Source organism: Varanus komodoensis, unplaced genomic scaffold (genome assembly GCF_004798865.1).
Source record: "Varanus komodoensis strain SLA01 unplaced genomic scaffold, ASM479886v1 scaffold5, whole genome shotgun sequence".
NCBI classification, from domain to species: domain Eukaryota; kingdom Metazoa; phylum Chordata; class Lepidosauria; order Squamata; family Varanidae; genus Varanus; species Varanus komodoensis.
The window spans coordinates 41,845,593-41,860,731 of record NW_025336087.1 but is presented as its reverse complement, the minus strand read 5'-3'; the positions used below and the strand labels follow the sequence as shown (position 1 = coordinate 41,860,731).

At 43.0% G+C, this 15,139-nt stretch overlaps 1 protein-coding gene across 1 annotated transcript; it reads right to left on the bottom strand.

Moving 5' to 3' along the window:
• Nucleotides 1-6,881: 6,881 nt before the first annotated feature.
• Nucleotides 6,882-14,774, bottom strand: ZNF367 (zinc finger protein 367). Its single transcript, XM_044446861.1, has 5 exons — nucleotides 14,166-14,774; nucleotides 12,980-13,130; nucleotides 11,706-11,825; nucleotides 9,733-9,871; nucleotides 6,882-9,468 (listed from the first exon to the last, which is right to left on the bottom strand). Exons 1-5 carry the CDS (start codon nucleotides 14,526-14,528, stop codon nucleotides 9,234-9,236), a joined length of 1,008 nt encoding a protein of 335 aa, XP_044302796.1. The 5' UTR covers nucleotides 14,529-14,774; the 3' UTR covers nucleotides 6,882-9,233.
• Between the last annotated feature and the right edge of the window lie 365 nt (nucleotides 14,775-15,139).

The window sequence follows — 15,139 nt, the reverse complement described above, 5'->3', positions numbered from 1 at the left end:
GTCTCTAATGATAGTATTAGATCCAGGAGCACACCCAAGCTGCGGACCCTGTCCTTTAGGGGGAATGCAACTCCATCCAGGTCAGGGAGATGAGCACCCAACCCAGCAGACGAGCCACCTATTAACAGCGCTTCTGTCTTGTCTGGACTGAGTTTCACTTTATTGACCCTCATTCAGTCCCTTATCGAGCTCAGATGCTGATTCAGGATAGCGAGCGCTTCACCTGGATCTGATGTAACAGACAGGCAGAGCTGAGTGTTGTCAGCATATTGCTGACAGCTCAGCCCGAAGCTCCAGATGACCTCTCCCAGTGGCTTCATGTGAATGTTAAACAGCATGGGGGATAATATAGAGCCCTACAGTAGGTATGTATGTATGTATGTATTTAAAACATTTATATGCCATCCTTTATGACAACGTCTCAGGATGGCTTATAACATTAAAATCAAATAATAGTCAAAACAATCCATAAACAATAACAATAAATAAGAAAGATAGATAATTAGTAAAAATACAAACAGATAAAATTAGATAAAAGAAGCAACTGATACCTTTTAAAATCAAAGGTTTTTAAAATAGCGTTCGAATAAAAAGGTTTTCACCTGGTGCCAAAAAGAATATAAGCTAGGCACCAGGCAAACCTCTCTGGGGAGCGCATTCCACAGTCTGAGCGCCACCACAGAGAAGACCCTACTCTGAGTAGACATCCTCTTTACCTCCTTCAGGGAGGGTTCTCGGAGCAGGGCCTTTCCTGCAGATCTTAAGGGGCGTGAGGGCATATAAGGAAGGAGACATTCCTTCCAATATCCTGGTCCCAAGCTGTTTAGGGATTTCTAAGTTAAAACTAGCACCTTGAATTGGGCCCAGACTTCAACTGGAAGCCAGTGGAGCTGGTAGAGGACTGGTGTTATATGAGAATAACAACCGGTCCCCGTCGGCAACCTGGAGGCTCTATTTTGTACCAAGTGAAGGATCCAGCCCATGTTCAAGGTTAGCCCCACGTAGAGCACATTACAATAATCCAACCAGAAAGTTACCAGAGCATGTATCACCATTGCTAGGCAGTGCTCGTCCAGGTAAGGACGCAGCTGATGGGCCAGTCGAAGCTGGAGGAAGGCGCTCCTTGCCACCGCCACCACCTGGATCTTCAGTGACAGCTCTGGGTCAAGGAGCACTCCTAAGCTGCAGACCCCTTCCTTTAGAGGGAGTGCTACCCCATCCAGGACAAGGTCAAAATCACTTACCTGAAAACCCAAGCCACCCCCCAACAGGACTTCCATCTTATCTGGATTGAGGCTCAATTTATTGGCCCTCATCCAGCCCATTACTTCAGCCAGTCACCAGTTCAGTACAGCCGCTACCTCACCTGGGGAAGATGTGAACAAGCTGGGTGGAACTGGGTATCATCAGATGACCTCTCCCAGTGGTTTCATGTAGATGTTAAAGAGCATAGGGAACAAAATAGAGCCCTGTGGAACACAAGGGTAAAGCTGCCATGGCACAGAGCAGTAGTCCCCCAGCACCACCTTCTGGAATCGGCCGGCCAGGTAGGAATGGAACCACTGCCATGCAGTGCCTCCTACTCCTAACCCGGCCAGCCTATCCAGAAGAATACCATGGTTGATGCTATCGAAAGCTGCTGAGAGGTCCAGGAGAACCAACAGGAACTCACTCCCCCTGCCCCTCTCCCTGCACAGGTCATCATACAGGGCTACCAAGGCAGATTCAGTACCATAACCAGGTCTGAAGCCAGACTGAAATGGGTCCAGATAATCCGTTTCATCCAAGAGTGCTTGAAGTTGTCCCACCACCACCAACTCCAGCACCTTGCCCAAAAATGGGAAGTTGGCCACCAGTCTATAGTTGGTGGCTACCTCTGGGTCCAGAGATGTCTTCTTCAGGACTGGTCGGATCGCCGCCTCCTTTAAAGGGGCAGGGACCCGGCCCTCCCTCAGCAAGGTGTTGATAACCTCCTGGACCCAGGCACCAACCCCATGTCTGGCTTTCGTCAGTAGCCAAGAAGGGCAAGGGTCAAGCAAGCAGGTGATAAGCCGTACCATCCCAAGCACCTTGTCCACTTCCTCAGGCCACAACAACTGAAACTCACCTAATAATGATGGACCAGACAGCGCTCCGGACACTTCCCATTCTGGAATCATATCAACTGTGGAGTCCAAGAGAATCAACAGGGTCACAGTCCCCCCCCATCTCTCTCTCAGCAAAGATTATCATACAGGACAACCAAAAGAGTCCCCTTCCCAAACCCCAGCCTGAATTCCAATTGAAATGGATCTAGAAAATCAGCTTCATCCAAGAGTGCCTGAAGCTGCCCACCTACCACCCATTCCCACACCTTGCCCAAGAAGAGGAGGCTTGCCACTGGCCCGTAGTTAGTAGCCAACCCTGGATCCAGGTTTGGCTTTTTCGGGAGAGGTCTTATTACAGCTTCCTTTAGGGAAGAAGGTACCATTGAAAGCCTCCCAGACCCAGGTCCAAACCGTCTTCCTTGATTTTCCAATCAATCACGAAAGGCAACGGTCAAGTGGGCAGGTGGTAGGGCAAACCAAACCAAGTACCTTGTCCACATCATTGGGTTGCAACAACTGAAACTCATCCATAAACAGACTAAGAACTGGTGCACTGGACATATCCAAAGATTGAACTGACTCAGCTGTAGAGGTTTTCAGCTCAGTGATTTTTCCTTGAAGTATACAGCAAATTAGTCACAGAGAGATGTCAAGGACTCTGGGGTATCATCTGGAAAACCAGACTGGAGGAGGCCCCAGACCACTTGAAATAGCTCAACTGGACAACACTGTGAGGAAGCGATACAACTGGCAAAATGCTGACATTTTCCTTTATTGCCATGAAATAGACTCGATAATGAGCTCTAAGTCATGTTCAGTCGGACTCATCATAAGGTTTTCTCCACCAACACTCTAGCTATCTCTCTTCTTGCTTCATTACGCTCAGTTCTGGTTTGTCCCATGGACCTGACTGAGCTCTGCCGGAGTGGAGAAGATGTTTAGGTACAATCGTTTCAACTGCCAAACCATCTCCCTATTCCACAGGGAAACTTGGGCTTTGACAGGAGTGCTGACCATATTCACTGGGTAATCCCCCAGAGCATTTTGGAAACCCACTGGATCCATCAGTCTCTGGGAGCAGACCAGTCTAATAGGTCTTCCACCCTTAAAGAGGGTGAATGAGGCTAATAGTCTAAACCTCACCAGGAAATGGTCCATCCATGACAATAGAGTTAAGGTCATTTCCACCACAACTGAACCACCATCTCCCTGGCCCATTGAGAAAACCAGGTCAAGTGTGACTTTTCTCATGCATTGGGCCAATGACATGTTGAGACAGCCTCAGCAGCCATGAAGTCCTGAGCCAACCCAGGTAAGGTAGCCTCAGCATGGAGATTGAAGTTTCCCAGAACCAACTTTCTGGTGGTCCTCTACACCAGGTCCAAGACTGCCTCTAACAGCTCAGGCAGGGACACTGCTGGAGCACACGCATAGGTTATTATCTGCAATCCATGGCTTGCAGTAGGCTTATTAAGGACCCATGGCTTGTAGTAAAGTTTTCTAGGGTGGCTTGCTCTCAGGGTGGCTTTTTGTGACCTGGCAAGGCAATTTTATCAGGAGTTGTTGGAAATGCCTAGAAAGCTGGCCAGCAAATGCAGTGAAAACCGCCTCTACTTGTGATCATGCTACTGCCACTGACATTCTTCTTCATTCATACTTTATTTTATTATTTATTTTATTATTTTATTAAAACATTTTTATGCCGCCCCATTCGCCGAAGCCTTGGGGTGGCTTACAACAATAAATTAGATTCACATAAATACTTGGTGACCTCTGCTGTGTTCCTAAAAAGCAAGGATATCAGCAAGTGTCTCAGATGTGTCAGCATTTTTGAAAATAATCATTTTTGGTCCTGCAGAAGTGTGCTGGAGTGAATGTTTGCAGCTGGGCAATTGGCATATTTTTTTCCTTCAGTTTTAGTGCTCTACCTTGAACAAGAGATTTAAATGCCTTCAAAATGCTGGAAGGTATTGTACCTTGAAATTTGTACAATATCCCCTTCCATTGTAATGCTTTTCCACAATATTTGCATGTGTTTAGTAATTCCATTTGCTGCTCAGAAATGCTTGCTTATAATATATAAGCTAGAATGTATACATGGGTTAGGAAAGGACCATGAGGTTAACAGTGTGGTTAATGAGGAGTGTCAAGGAAACTATTGGAGAAAAAAGGCTTTCTTTAGAACATGGAAGTCTTGCACAAATGAGAACAAAAGAGATGCAAGCAGACAATAATAGAAGTAAAAAAGCATTTTGAGGAGCATATTGCTAATAACATCAAGACCAAAAATAAAGAATTAGTTAAATATATCTGAAACAAAAAAACAGCTAGGGAGACAGTTGGACAGTTCAATGACAATGAAGTTAAAGGAGAACCAAAGCAGGATATGGAGACTGCAGAAAAGCTAAATTAATTCTTTTCATCTGTAGCCCTTTATTACAGAGAAAGTAGGACAGATATCGGATCCTAAACTGAAGTTTTCAGGAAAGGAGCCTGAACAAATGAGGCAAATAGTGGTGAGAAAGGACAATGTTTTCAACCTTATTGACAGCAGAACATTAATACATTACTGGGCACAGATGGTGGCTATTGTAGAGTTCTTAAAGAATTCAACAGTGAAATTGCCCAATCATCTAAAATGTGTAACAGCTCTAGAAGGTCCACCTGTGTACCACAGGACTGGAAAATGGCCAATGTAACATTAAGTTAGTTCAGTGTGTGTTTTGGGTTCATTGGCTGACAGCATTATTAAACATAAAATTAACAAGCATGTAGAAGGAAGAACCTTGTTGGAAATGAATCAAGGTGGCTTCTGTAAAGGTAAGAAATTATATCTCACTAATGCACTAACTCTGGACGGGTGGTCTGGTAGACATTGTTTACTTGGAGTTCCAAAAAGTAAAGAGGTCCTCTTATGGATCAGTAACTAATTAAAGAACAGATGAGAGCAGGAATAAATGGTAACTTATTTCAAGGAAAGGATATAAACTTGGAGTTCTCGGGGATCTGCACTGAGACCAACGCTTTTCAGCTTGTTCATACATAGTCTAAATTTCACTTTAAGCAGTGATGTGGTCAAGTTTCTGGTGACACCAAATTATTTAGGGTAGTTCAAACAGAACTGTGAGGTATTCTAGAAGGCCTTCTCCAGACTGGGAGAGTAGGCATCAAAATGACAAATGCAGTTCAGTGTAAGCAAGTGCAAAGTGATGCACATAAAAGCAAAAACAAAACAAAACAAAACTCAAGATTGCATAGAAAATGACGGTATCCAAGTTAGTGGTGACTGACCAAGAGAGACACTTTGAGTTGCTGTGGGCAGTTTGAGAATGTTGACCTGGTGCATAGCTGGTGCGATAAAACAAAAAAAGACCAATTCCATGTTAGGTATAATTAGGAATGGCAATAAAAAAAACTGCCAACATCATACTCCCCTTATCCAAATCTGTGCTGTGACTACACTTGGAATACTGTGTACAGTTCAGGACACCACACCTAAGAGTAACAAAAATGATCAAGGGGCTGAAGCAGCTTCCATATGAGGAAAGGCAACATCTGGTGATGCTTAGGGGAGACATGATACCGATCTACAAAATTATGCATGGCTTGGAGCAAGTGCATAGGAAGACCTTTCTCTCTCGCTTTCATATTAGAACCTGGGATCATTCATAAAGTTAATGGAGGGGAGCTTCATGAGAGATAGGACAGACTTCTTCAGACAAAACATAGTTAAAATATGGAATTCACTACAAAAAAATATTGAACAACTTTAAAAAGGGATGGGGCAAATTCATGAAGATGAACAGTGGCTTCTAGTGTTGATGCTTATATGCCACTTCCAGCCCTAGAAGCAATATGCTTATGTGCATCAGTTGCTTTGGAACATGAGTGGGATGGTGCTATTGTACTCATGCCCTACTTATAGGTTTCCCATTGTTGGCTTCTGAGTGAAGAGAATGCTGCACTAGATGGCCCTTGGTCTTATCTAGTATGGAGCTTCTTATGTTCATGTTAAAAGGTTTATAAAGGATTTGTGTTAACCGAGTAAAGGATTTCCTTCTCCCCATCATAACATTACTCATTCTAACACACTTCACGTGGCATTAAGACAATGGGAAGTATTCTGTAATGCTAATGCACCTTCATTAGTACTGTTGTGCTAGTGGAGCTTATTGGTAGCACTTATGATAGGAACCTTGGAAATACTAGTTCCCAGATTAGTACAAGTAGTTTAGCAGAACTTCCTTCTGGGAGCTCCACTGACTTTCCTTGGTCAGCAAATGTTTCTGCTCTTTCTGGATGCTTGAGGAACTGCTTTACATTGGCTAATCTTGAGTCCCAGTAGAGCATGGACGAGACAGAATAGTGCCCATTATATTTCTACAAACCACAAATTGTGAGCACTATAGTAAAGAGCTTCCTTTGATCCTTTTTGTTGGGAAGGAGTCTGCTTGTGAACTTCAAGGGACATCTGCCTGACCAGGATTTAAACACACTATGGGCAGCCCAGCAAGGCAGGGTTTTAAAACTATTTGTAACCACCCCTCCTCCAAGGGCACATTTCAGAAATCTGGAAAGGTTTAATACTTTCTCAATGATGCAAAAATATAGAAACTGAGATAAATATAAAGCTGCACAAGCTACGCAAGGGCCAGAAGTGAGAGCTTTTCCATTATCTTGTGTATCAAGGAAGAATCAGGCACAGAACTGTGTACACACCAGTGCTTTGAAGAAACTTTGAATGCGGCTGATAGTATTTCTGAGCTATAATAAACCACAGCACCACAATGAACACAAAATTTAAATTCAGGCAACTTTTTATTCCAAGCTTATTAGAATTACAGCACTTTAACTCATGCCAAAAATACAGCTTAATCACATGAAGCAGAGAATTCTTTAACCACCACTTAAAAAAAAAAAAAACCCAAATCTTTTTTCACAAATGGAGTTTTTCCAAATATGTATTTTATACATAATTGGTAAAGCAGCTTGATCTGCCTACAGCTAGGCAGAATGTATTTCAATTAAATACATATTTTCAATATGTATTCAGTGTAAATAATATATAGAAATAGGGAAGAAATTTGCGTGCATTGACAACAAATTAGACTTCATTCTCATGAGTTCCTGTTGTCATAATTTCTACAATGATATCAACTGGATTCCATGAAGTGCAAATGTCTTTCTCTGCTGCTTAATTAGCTTCAGAGAAAACATCAAAGTTGCATTTTAAGTTCCTTAGCTTTATTTTCTGACATTCCGAATCAACTTTTATATAGCCAAAAAGGTCCAAGTAGAAGTGCTTTTATTACAGAAGCAGAGGTGTCAAACATATGATGTTAATAAGCCCAAAAGTGACAATTTTATGATTCAGATCAATTTCCTGCACTATCTTCCCCCTTTCTAGCTGTTTGCTAACATTAATACACAGTTCTGAGGATATATCAAAGTTAGGTCGACCTTATAGGTATAGAACTGGATTCAGATAGTTACCTGTGGAAGGGGATGAAACTGAATGTTGACTTTCTTGCCCCTCTCCTAGTCCTCAGAACCTCCAAAACACATTTCCTTGCATCAGGGCTCCTGCAATGTGGAGTTCTCTTGGTAGGAAACCAAGGAAGGAAATCACAGAAAACTGAGCAAAAGGCACCTTCTGTAAACTATCTGAATCTAACACATCATCTATATAATCTTGGAAGTAGCAACAAAGGGCGTGCGTGTATTTTCATATTGCCAAACTAAGATATTAGTCATTGAAGTTTAGAGAAGGAAAAAGCTTTCTTTGCTTATATGCTGTGATCAGGAATTCTAAGCCAGCTTGACTCATAGGAGGAGGTCATTTGGACAATAATTAGATAAATCATATGCTTATGCCAGTAGCCTTTATTCTTTTAAAATCAGGAGTATGGAACTTGCTCAGTCTATTATACACCTTTACTCATTTTACTCAGGTACCTATCAAGGCACATATCTGGCATATGATAAATTACTTAAAACTACTAAGAACAATATGATGTTCTGCTAAAACTTTCTTTCAGTGCTCAACAGCACGAAGTGCTAGTCTACAGCTTCACTTAGGGAAATCCTAACCCATACATCCCACACTTGCAACTACTGCTGGAAACTATTTTCCTAATTTATAGCAACATTTCATAATTGTATCAGTAACTGAGCTACAGTTAGTGAACAAAAACTTGGCATGTAAGTTTCAAACAAACAATAAGGTGGCGTTATGCAATAAGAAAACTATCTGCAAGAAAATTTTCTGAAGCAGTACTTTAGTGTTTGCAAATGAGAATCTCATAACAATGCCTTGTAAATATTCCTATGAACAAAACATACATGCTATTGTCTAAGAAATCCGAAAGAAATCCATGCTTTATATGTTACAATGCTGAAGATTTGCAAGGGTAATCACTCAGTTTTAGGCAAGTCCAACAATGTGCAAACATTCCCAACATTCTATTAGGAACAACAAGTGCTACTCAACCAAGAGACTGCTGAGATCCCAGTCCACAAAAGTCAGCCTTCATGTCATCAGTCACAGTGAAGATTCTGAACCAACCAACCAATTCTTCTCTACAGTAGCAATGTTAAGAGTTATTCTGGCATCCTTGCTGGTAATGCTAAGTAAAATATTGATTTTTGAGAAAGCATGGATCCATTACTGTTTACATCCAATGTTAAAAAAACCCTTCAGACTAATTTCTTTGAACAGGTGTACCATTGTTCCAGCATGAGTTCAGAAAGTGCTTCCTGTGAGAACTGATTCAAAGAATGACTGGCATCCTAATTTTAAGCACTTTTACGTAGAGGCAAGACTGACTAATTTCAGTGGCTCACTTCCACATAACTGTGATTAAAAGCACAGCCCTAACCTTGCAAATCTAGCATTCTATAACATGACCATTTCCATCCTGCATTATACAATCTTCTATTTACAAAATACTTAAAAAGCTTTACATCTGACTTTACCATACAAAAAAGTGCAATTCTTTTACCCCATTTTCTGGGGAAACAACATTCTTCATAAATTCTACATAATAGCAGCCTATGGAAGCAAGTAAGGTGCTTAGCTTATGCTTGGGAACTAATTGGTTTAGTACCAAAATGCAGTACATTTTATCAGCAGGTCCAGTTCTTCTATTACTGTCGCAATGGAGCGCCGGCTAAGTTTGCGAGCTCAATAAGTGCCAGTGCCCCATGCAAGCGTTCACGCTGTTCTTGAATGCGGCTACAGAGGGCTGAATGAGCAGTATTTTTTTCTTCCTCTTCATCTTCGGATTGCAGGAATTCCATGGGATCTTGCTGCTCCTGGTCAGGCTTATGAGTAGTTTTGCTTTTCAGTGTAGGAGTACGCTGTTCTCTCATTTCCCAGTACCTGTCAGTTAATAAGAAACATTAACATTATGAGTTATCACAGAAATATTTGAGCCACCAGCTCAAGATTTTTTCACAGAATGAAGATAAGAAAACAGATGGTTCATTTTAGGCAGTAATAACTCTGAGCTAACAAAGAAGGTTATTTTTAAAAAATATCCTGAAGACTGAGGCGTAGAATGGTATACTTTAAAACTTCCAAGATAGCTTGCTTTTGAAACTAGATTTCTCTATCCTAAATGCTGTTTTTATATGAAAGACTTACTTTGCCAGCCATTCAGCAACAGCCTTGTTGTCTGCAGTTTGTTTTTTATTCAATCTATCTGTAGGTTCTTCTCTCCTCAACTTGGCATATGGATGCTTGGGGCAATGACGATTAGCATGTGTAAATCTGCTCACACATCCTTGTTAGAAAAGAAAGAAAAAGCATTGAGCATACAGGCACAAAGCCATCCCTGATCTTCTCTACATATACAATATTAGGCTCAGGATATGTAATACAAAAACATCCACTAGGTTTTCAGTTTTCTTAGTTTGATCAAAAGAAGACCAGTGGGCCTGCAAACAACAACATGACTCTAATATAATTCAGTCAATGTGGAAAACTCTGGCAATTTCCCAGGCTGCTTCCCTCACTTCTTCCAATGTTTTTATTTCCTATGGTTTCTGCACCCACAGAACTTAAGCTGTCTGAGATACTTTCCTGCAGCCACACTTTTACTGACCCCAGATTGTCAACGGCAAGCCCCAAAAGCAGGATATAAATAAACGAACAGGGAATTATCTCGCCACTGGCACCAGCCTGGTGTCAAGCTTGCCATCCCTTCAGCATCAAACAATGCCAAGCCATTTAAAGACATAAAAGGATATCTAAGGGCTAGAGAAGAATACCTGTCCCAAGTGTTTTAGAGGTTTAACTGTGCATCATATGTTGTTATCTGATTTTAGTTTTACTTTTTTGAATTATGGAAAATTTTATGTTGTTTATTGTATTATCTGTTTTATGTACTGCTGTAAACCACACAGAGAACTTCAGCAATTGGTTAATATACAAATTCTGTACAGCGGCATTCTCCCTATAGGTTGGGAAGAAGATACTCATATGCATACACAAACCTGAGTTCCAAAAGGAACATAAAATAGATCCATATTCAGGGTTCTATTTGTACTAGAGTTCATCAGGCTGAAGTTTAGAATTCACTAAGTCTAGGGTTGCATCTATGCCTCTGATGAACAATGTCTCTACCCATGCTAAGAATATACATTCCATCCTGCTGAACTATAGCTTAGCCACTGCACACACCCCTTACCATTAAGATCCAAACACACCTGACACATTGGCTTGAGTTCCAATATCACTCTCTTCCAAAATAAGTGTTGCTCCCACATCTTATTTAGTTGTATATGATCAGGATATTCCTTTTCTTTACAAAAATTTATGTCTGGATTCCTCTCATTCCCATTTTTAATAATTTGTCACGAAGAAACCCTCCAGTCCTTTCTCAGGGTCTCCAGTTCAGATTTTGACAGCGCTAACAAGCTTATTTTCATCCACCTCCCCCCAGCTCTATCTGTTATCATCCATACCACATTTCAAGACATACTCATTTTTTCAGATTTTTCTCTTTCAGAAGTCAGTGCAAATTTCAACCAAGACAAAGCAAACTCGGTATCTGAGAAATGTAAACACACTGCCATTGATTTCAATGTTTTACTTTTGGCCAATCATGTCTTTTGCTTTCAAATCATTAACACATAGTCTTCCTTCCCTTTCAGAAGATAATTTCTCCAAAATGCTTTATATACTTCTGATCACATTCACCAGCACTGTATTTAATAGCTCACCTGTTAGTCATAGGAGGCAAAGAATTCTGGGCAGAGATATAATGGGATGGCAAAGGATGGATGGATCTTTGCCCATCTAATATCAGTCTACTTGGTTTCTGTGCTGGTGCATAATGAAAGAAAACCTAGTCTTTGGTTCCATCCCCCCTCTCCATCTTCCTCTACCGGCTCGATAGAAAGCAACTTTTCTAAAAACAAATCTAGTAAAAGGCTGGCTTCTTGGGTTTCTATGCTGGCAATGGAGGAAGGGAGTTCCCTTCCTCTGTAGCTAAGATGCTGGATGACAGCATTGTAGCTAATAAAGCACATCTGAAGACTAAGTAACTTTTGTGGGCTTATTTACAAGATTCTTACAGCAGTTTATTTGAACAAAGTCATTTTCTCATGGCTCACCATTTTCTGCACAGACGAAAGGTTTCTCTCCTGTATGGAGACGCTGATGTGTTTTAAGTTGCCCACTCTGAACAAAGGCTTTCCCACATTCTGGGTAGTCACACAAATAAGGCCTTTCGCCTGGAGGAAAAAGTTAAATAACCATCATTTATACTTCCTTTTAGAACTGTATTATTCCGGCCAGAGCTTTTCTGTTATCAAATTTTAATATGTGTTTGGTTACTTTGAAAGGGTACTAAACAGAATTAAAGAATAAGACAAAAAAGATAGAAATGCACAGAAAATTGAGAATAGACCTACAGCAAATGCCTTAACCAGGGTCATGTCACAACCATTCTGACAGTTTGATATAGGGCTCTTTTAGGACCCACAGGTTTTAGTCACAGAAAGTTAAACCCCCACACACACATCTATGCTTAAAATATTGATATTAAATATTAAACATCAGCTTGTCTTAGAATGACATTTAGAAGTGTTTCACTTGCTGAACAGCGGCCAGTTATTCTAGGAAAGTGCAAAGAACTTCAGAATCCTGCATCATTCTGTCAAGATATCTATTAAACAGTAGAATCCCCCTCCCCCTCAAACAAAGCCTTTAGCTGGAGTTTGAGAAAGTAATAATGTAAAACTTATTGCCCTGAGGTTAATGAGTAATGAGCCATGCTCTCCTTCTTGAAAGTAAATCCCACTATGTTCAATAGGCCTATGGCTGAAGTGCAAGTGTAACTGAATGCCTACTCCAATTTTTCACACTGTAGAAAGTCTACTGATACTCTGATATTCATTAAGATTTGATCTCCATTCCACAGATTACAGAATAACAGGGCTAGATCCCAATTAATAATATGTTGAGTAAACCCATTGAAAGCAACGGGACCTAGGTCAGTCATGGACCTATTCTACATGTAATCCAACCAACAGTTCAATTGAAAATAGGGAATATAGAGAACTCTGGGGATTATTTTGAGTCTTCCCACTTATTAAATGCACCTACTATTCACAAGTCATAGGAAAGAATAAGCAGTCCTTATTACATAGTTAATGTGATAATAGTTATTAACTTTCAGCCTCCAAGTAAACAGTTTTGAGAAATTTCTGATTATATTATCCAACTGGCAACTGAAAAACAATTTCTGTACTTGTATAGCCAGAATATTGTGTTAGCAAATCTCAGTATACCACATATTTGACTTAGTTACTGACTCTCTTATTCTCCAATGATAAGAGGATGGGAGACTTGAAATTAACTTTATGCTTTGGCTCATTCCACTTACCAGTGTGAGTTCTTTTGTGTGCCTGCAAAGACTTCTCACGTGGGAAGACTCTGTTGCAAACATTACACCGAATCCTGCTAGAAGAATGCTCTCCCTCATTTATTAGATCTCGAACTGTGTCTGCTCTTGGTCGGCCTCGTCTAATACCATCCTAATAAATTAACAGACTATGATTAAGCTACTGATGAAGATCAAAAATGACTACATAAGAAAAATGGGTTCGGGAAGATACTACAGCTCGTAAGCCAGTGAAAATATTAAGTGCATTTCTTGGCAACCAAATGTTTTGAAATCCATTAGGTATTTATCTTAGATAACAGATAAATTAATACCCAGGAAGATGACAAATTCCTCACTTTGTTAAGCCCAATTTGGCACTGGATTCACTGCAGATACATTTACCAGCACTACAAAAATATTACACTGGGATCAGTGACAGCCACACTGGCATTCATCCAAAAGGAGGTTTCAAACTGTAAGGGCTTTCACAGTCACTGCCCTGAGTTCAGAGTATTTTAAAGCAGAGCGTTTTCATTCATCGTGGTAGGCAAGCCGGTGTCCTCCAAACCCTTTTGGGTACAAATCCCATAATCCTTGGCAATTAGCCATACTGGCCGATGCTTACGAGAACCGTAGCCTAAAACATGTGGAGGGCACCACGTTGCCTACCCAGAATTCAGCCGAAGGCGGAGTATCAACCCAGCAGCACGCGAAGGAAGCTGCTGAAACAGAGAACGCCTTCTTTCCTTTTTTTAAAGGGCTGAAAGCGCGCGCAATCCGCCTGCCACGAGATCGGCTGGTTCCCGGGGGGAGGCGCGTGCGCTACCTGTCGAGCGGCGCGCCCGCCCTGCCAGCGCTGAGTCCCCTGCGCGCACGCGAGCCAGCGCTGCCGGCCGACATTTAAGCTCACGCGCGCACTCACACACACACACACGCGCACAAACAATCTGGATTTTGGCGCGCGGAGGTGTCGTCATTCAGCGCGTGAATCACCCGCGGAAGTGACTTAACTAGAAACCTCCGAGTGACTTCGGAAAGGGGGGCGGGGTGGGGGCTGCTCGGACATTTTAAAAGGGCGCTTTTTCAAAGGAGCCCCTTCCCTCAACCGTCGTCAGCGCCGCGCGCGCCTTTCTCTGACCCCCCCCGACTGCCTCCAGTTTTAACCCCATCGACCCCGCGCACTCACCCTCAAATGCCCGCTGCCCCCGATGCCGCTGTCCGGACTGTCCGCTTCTTCGTCCTCTCCACCCGAGCGGCTGGCGACGCCTCGGGGCCCGCCGCTGCCGCCGCCGCCGAGAGGCTGAGTGGTGGCGGGGGGAGGGCTGAGGGTGACGTTGTGCGCGTTCTCCCCCCAGCGCCACGGATAGACCATGAAGTCGCTGAAGCCTGGGCTGGTTGGGATGGGCGGCGGCGGCGGGACACGGGCGGGATCTTCGCTGCTTCCGTGGGGATGCTTGACAGGGGTGGTTTTGATGACAGAGACCAAGACACGCTTCGGGGAGTCCCCGGGGCAGAAGATCACAGGCGGAGGGCCCGGCCGTTCAGACATCCTGCGCCAGCACTCTCCCCTCTACAATTTGATCCGGTGTAGCCGACGCTTCTGGCTCGTCCTCGGTGCCCGGAGGGGACGCCTCAGGTTTGCATGGCAGGGAACGCGGGAAGGATTCTTCGTGGAAATGCTGACCGGTCACGACCGCGAGCTGATCGCGGCCTTCGCCTTCCCCTCCCACACGCGGCTTCTCACCACCAGCAGCCGCAACCCCCGCCGACCACCACCAAGCCCTAGACTTTCCCGCGTTACATTTCGCGCCTGGGCGGAACCAATCACCAAGTCGGGCCCCAACGTCAGGAAAGTGACAGACGCTGGAAACCAATCAGAAGTGGGAGAAAGCGCCAACGCCCTTCGCTTCAAAGGCGAGCGGCTGAGCAAAGGGACACGCTGGGTTGGGCTTAGCCGGATTAGGGCTCAGCCATTGGCTTGTGTTTTCTGACGCCAACCAACAGAATTCGAAAATAGGCTGGGAGGGTAGGGCTCGCCAAGGCCGGCCCCCAGCTTCTCTCTTGTGAACGATTATGGTTGGTGCCGATTGGCCCTCGGCTGAAAAGGGGCGGACTTCCTTGGGCTGGCAGTTAAATGCGCAGTAAACATGCTTCAGGAGG

Excerpts from the sequence above, each read along its gene's own strand:
- ZNF367 (XM_044446861.1), bottom strand. The coding sequence starts at position 14,528 with ATGTCTGAACGGCCGGGCCCTCCGCCTGTGATCTTCTGCCCCGGGGAC. Across the intron at positions 13,131-14,165 it reads GGGGCAGCGGGCATTTGAGG|GATGGTATTAGACGAGGCCG; the intron begins GTGAGTGCGCGG and ends TTAATTTATTAG. Across the intron at positions 9,872-11,705 it reads TTTCGTCTGTGCAGAAAATG|GATGTGTGAGCAGATTTACA; the intron begins GTGAGCCATGAG and ends TTTTCTAACAAG.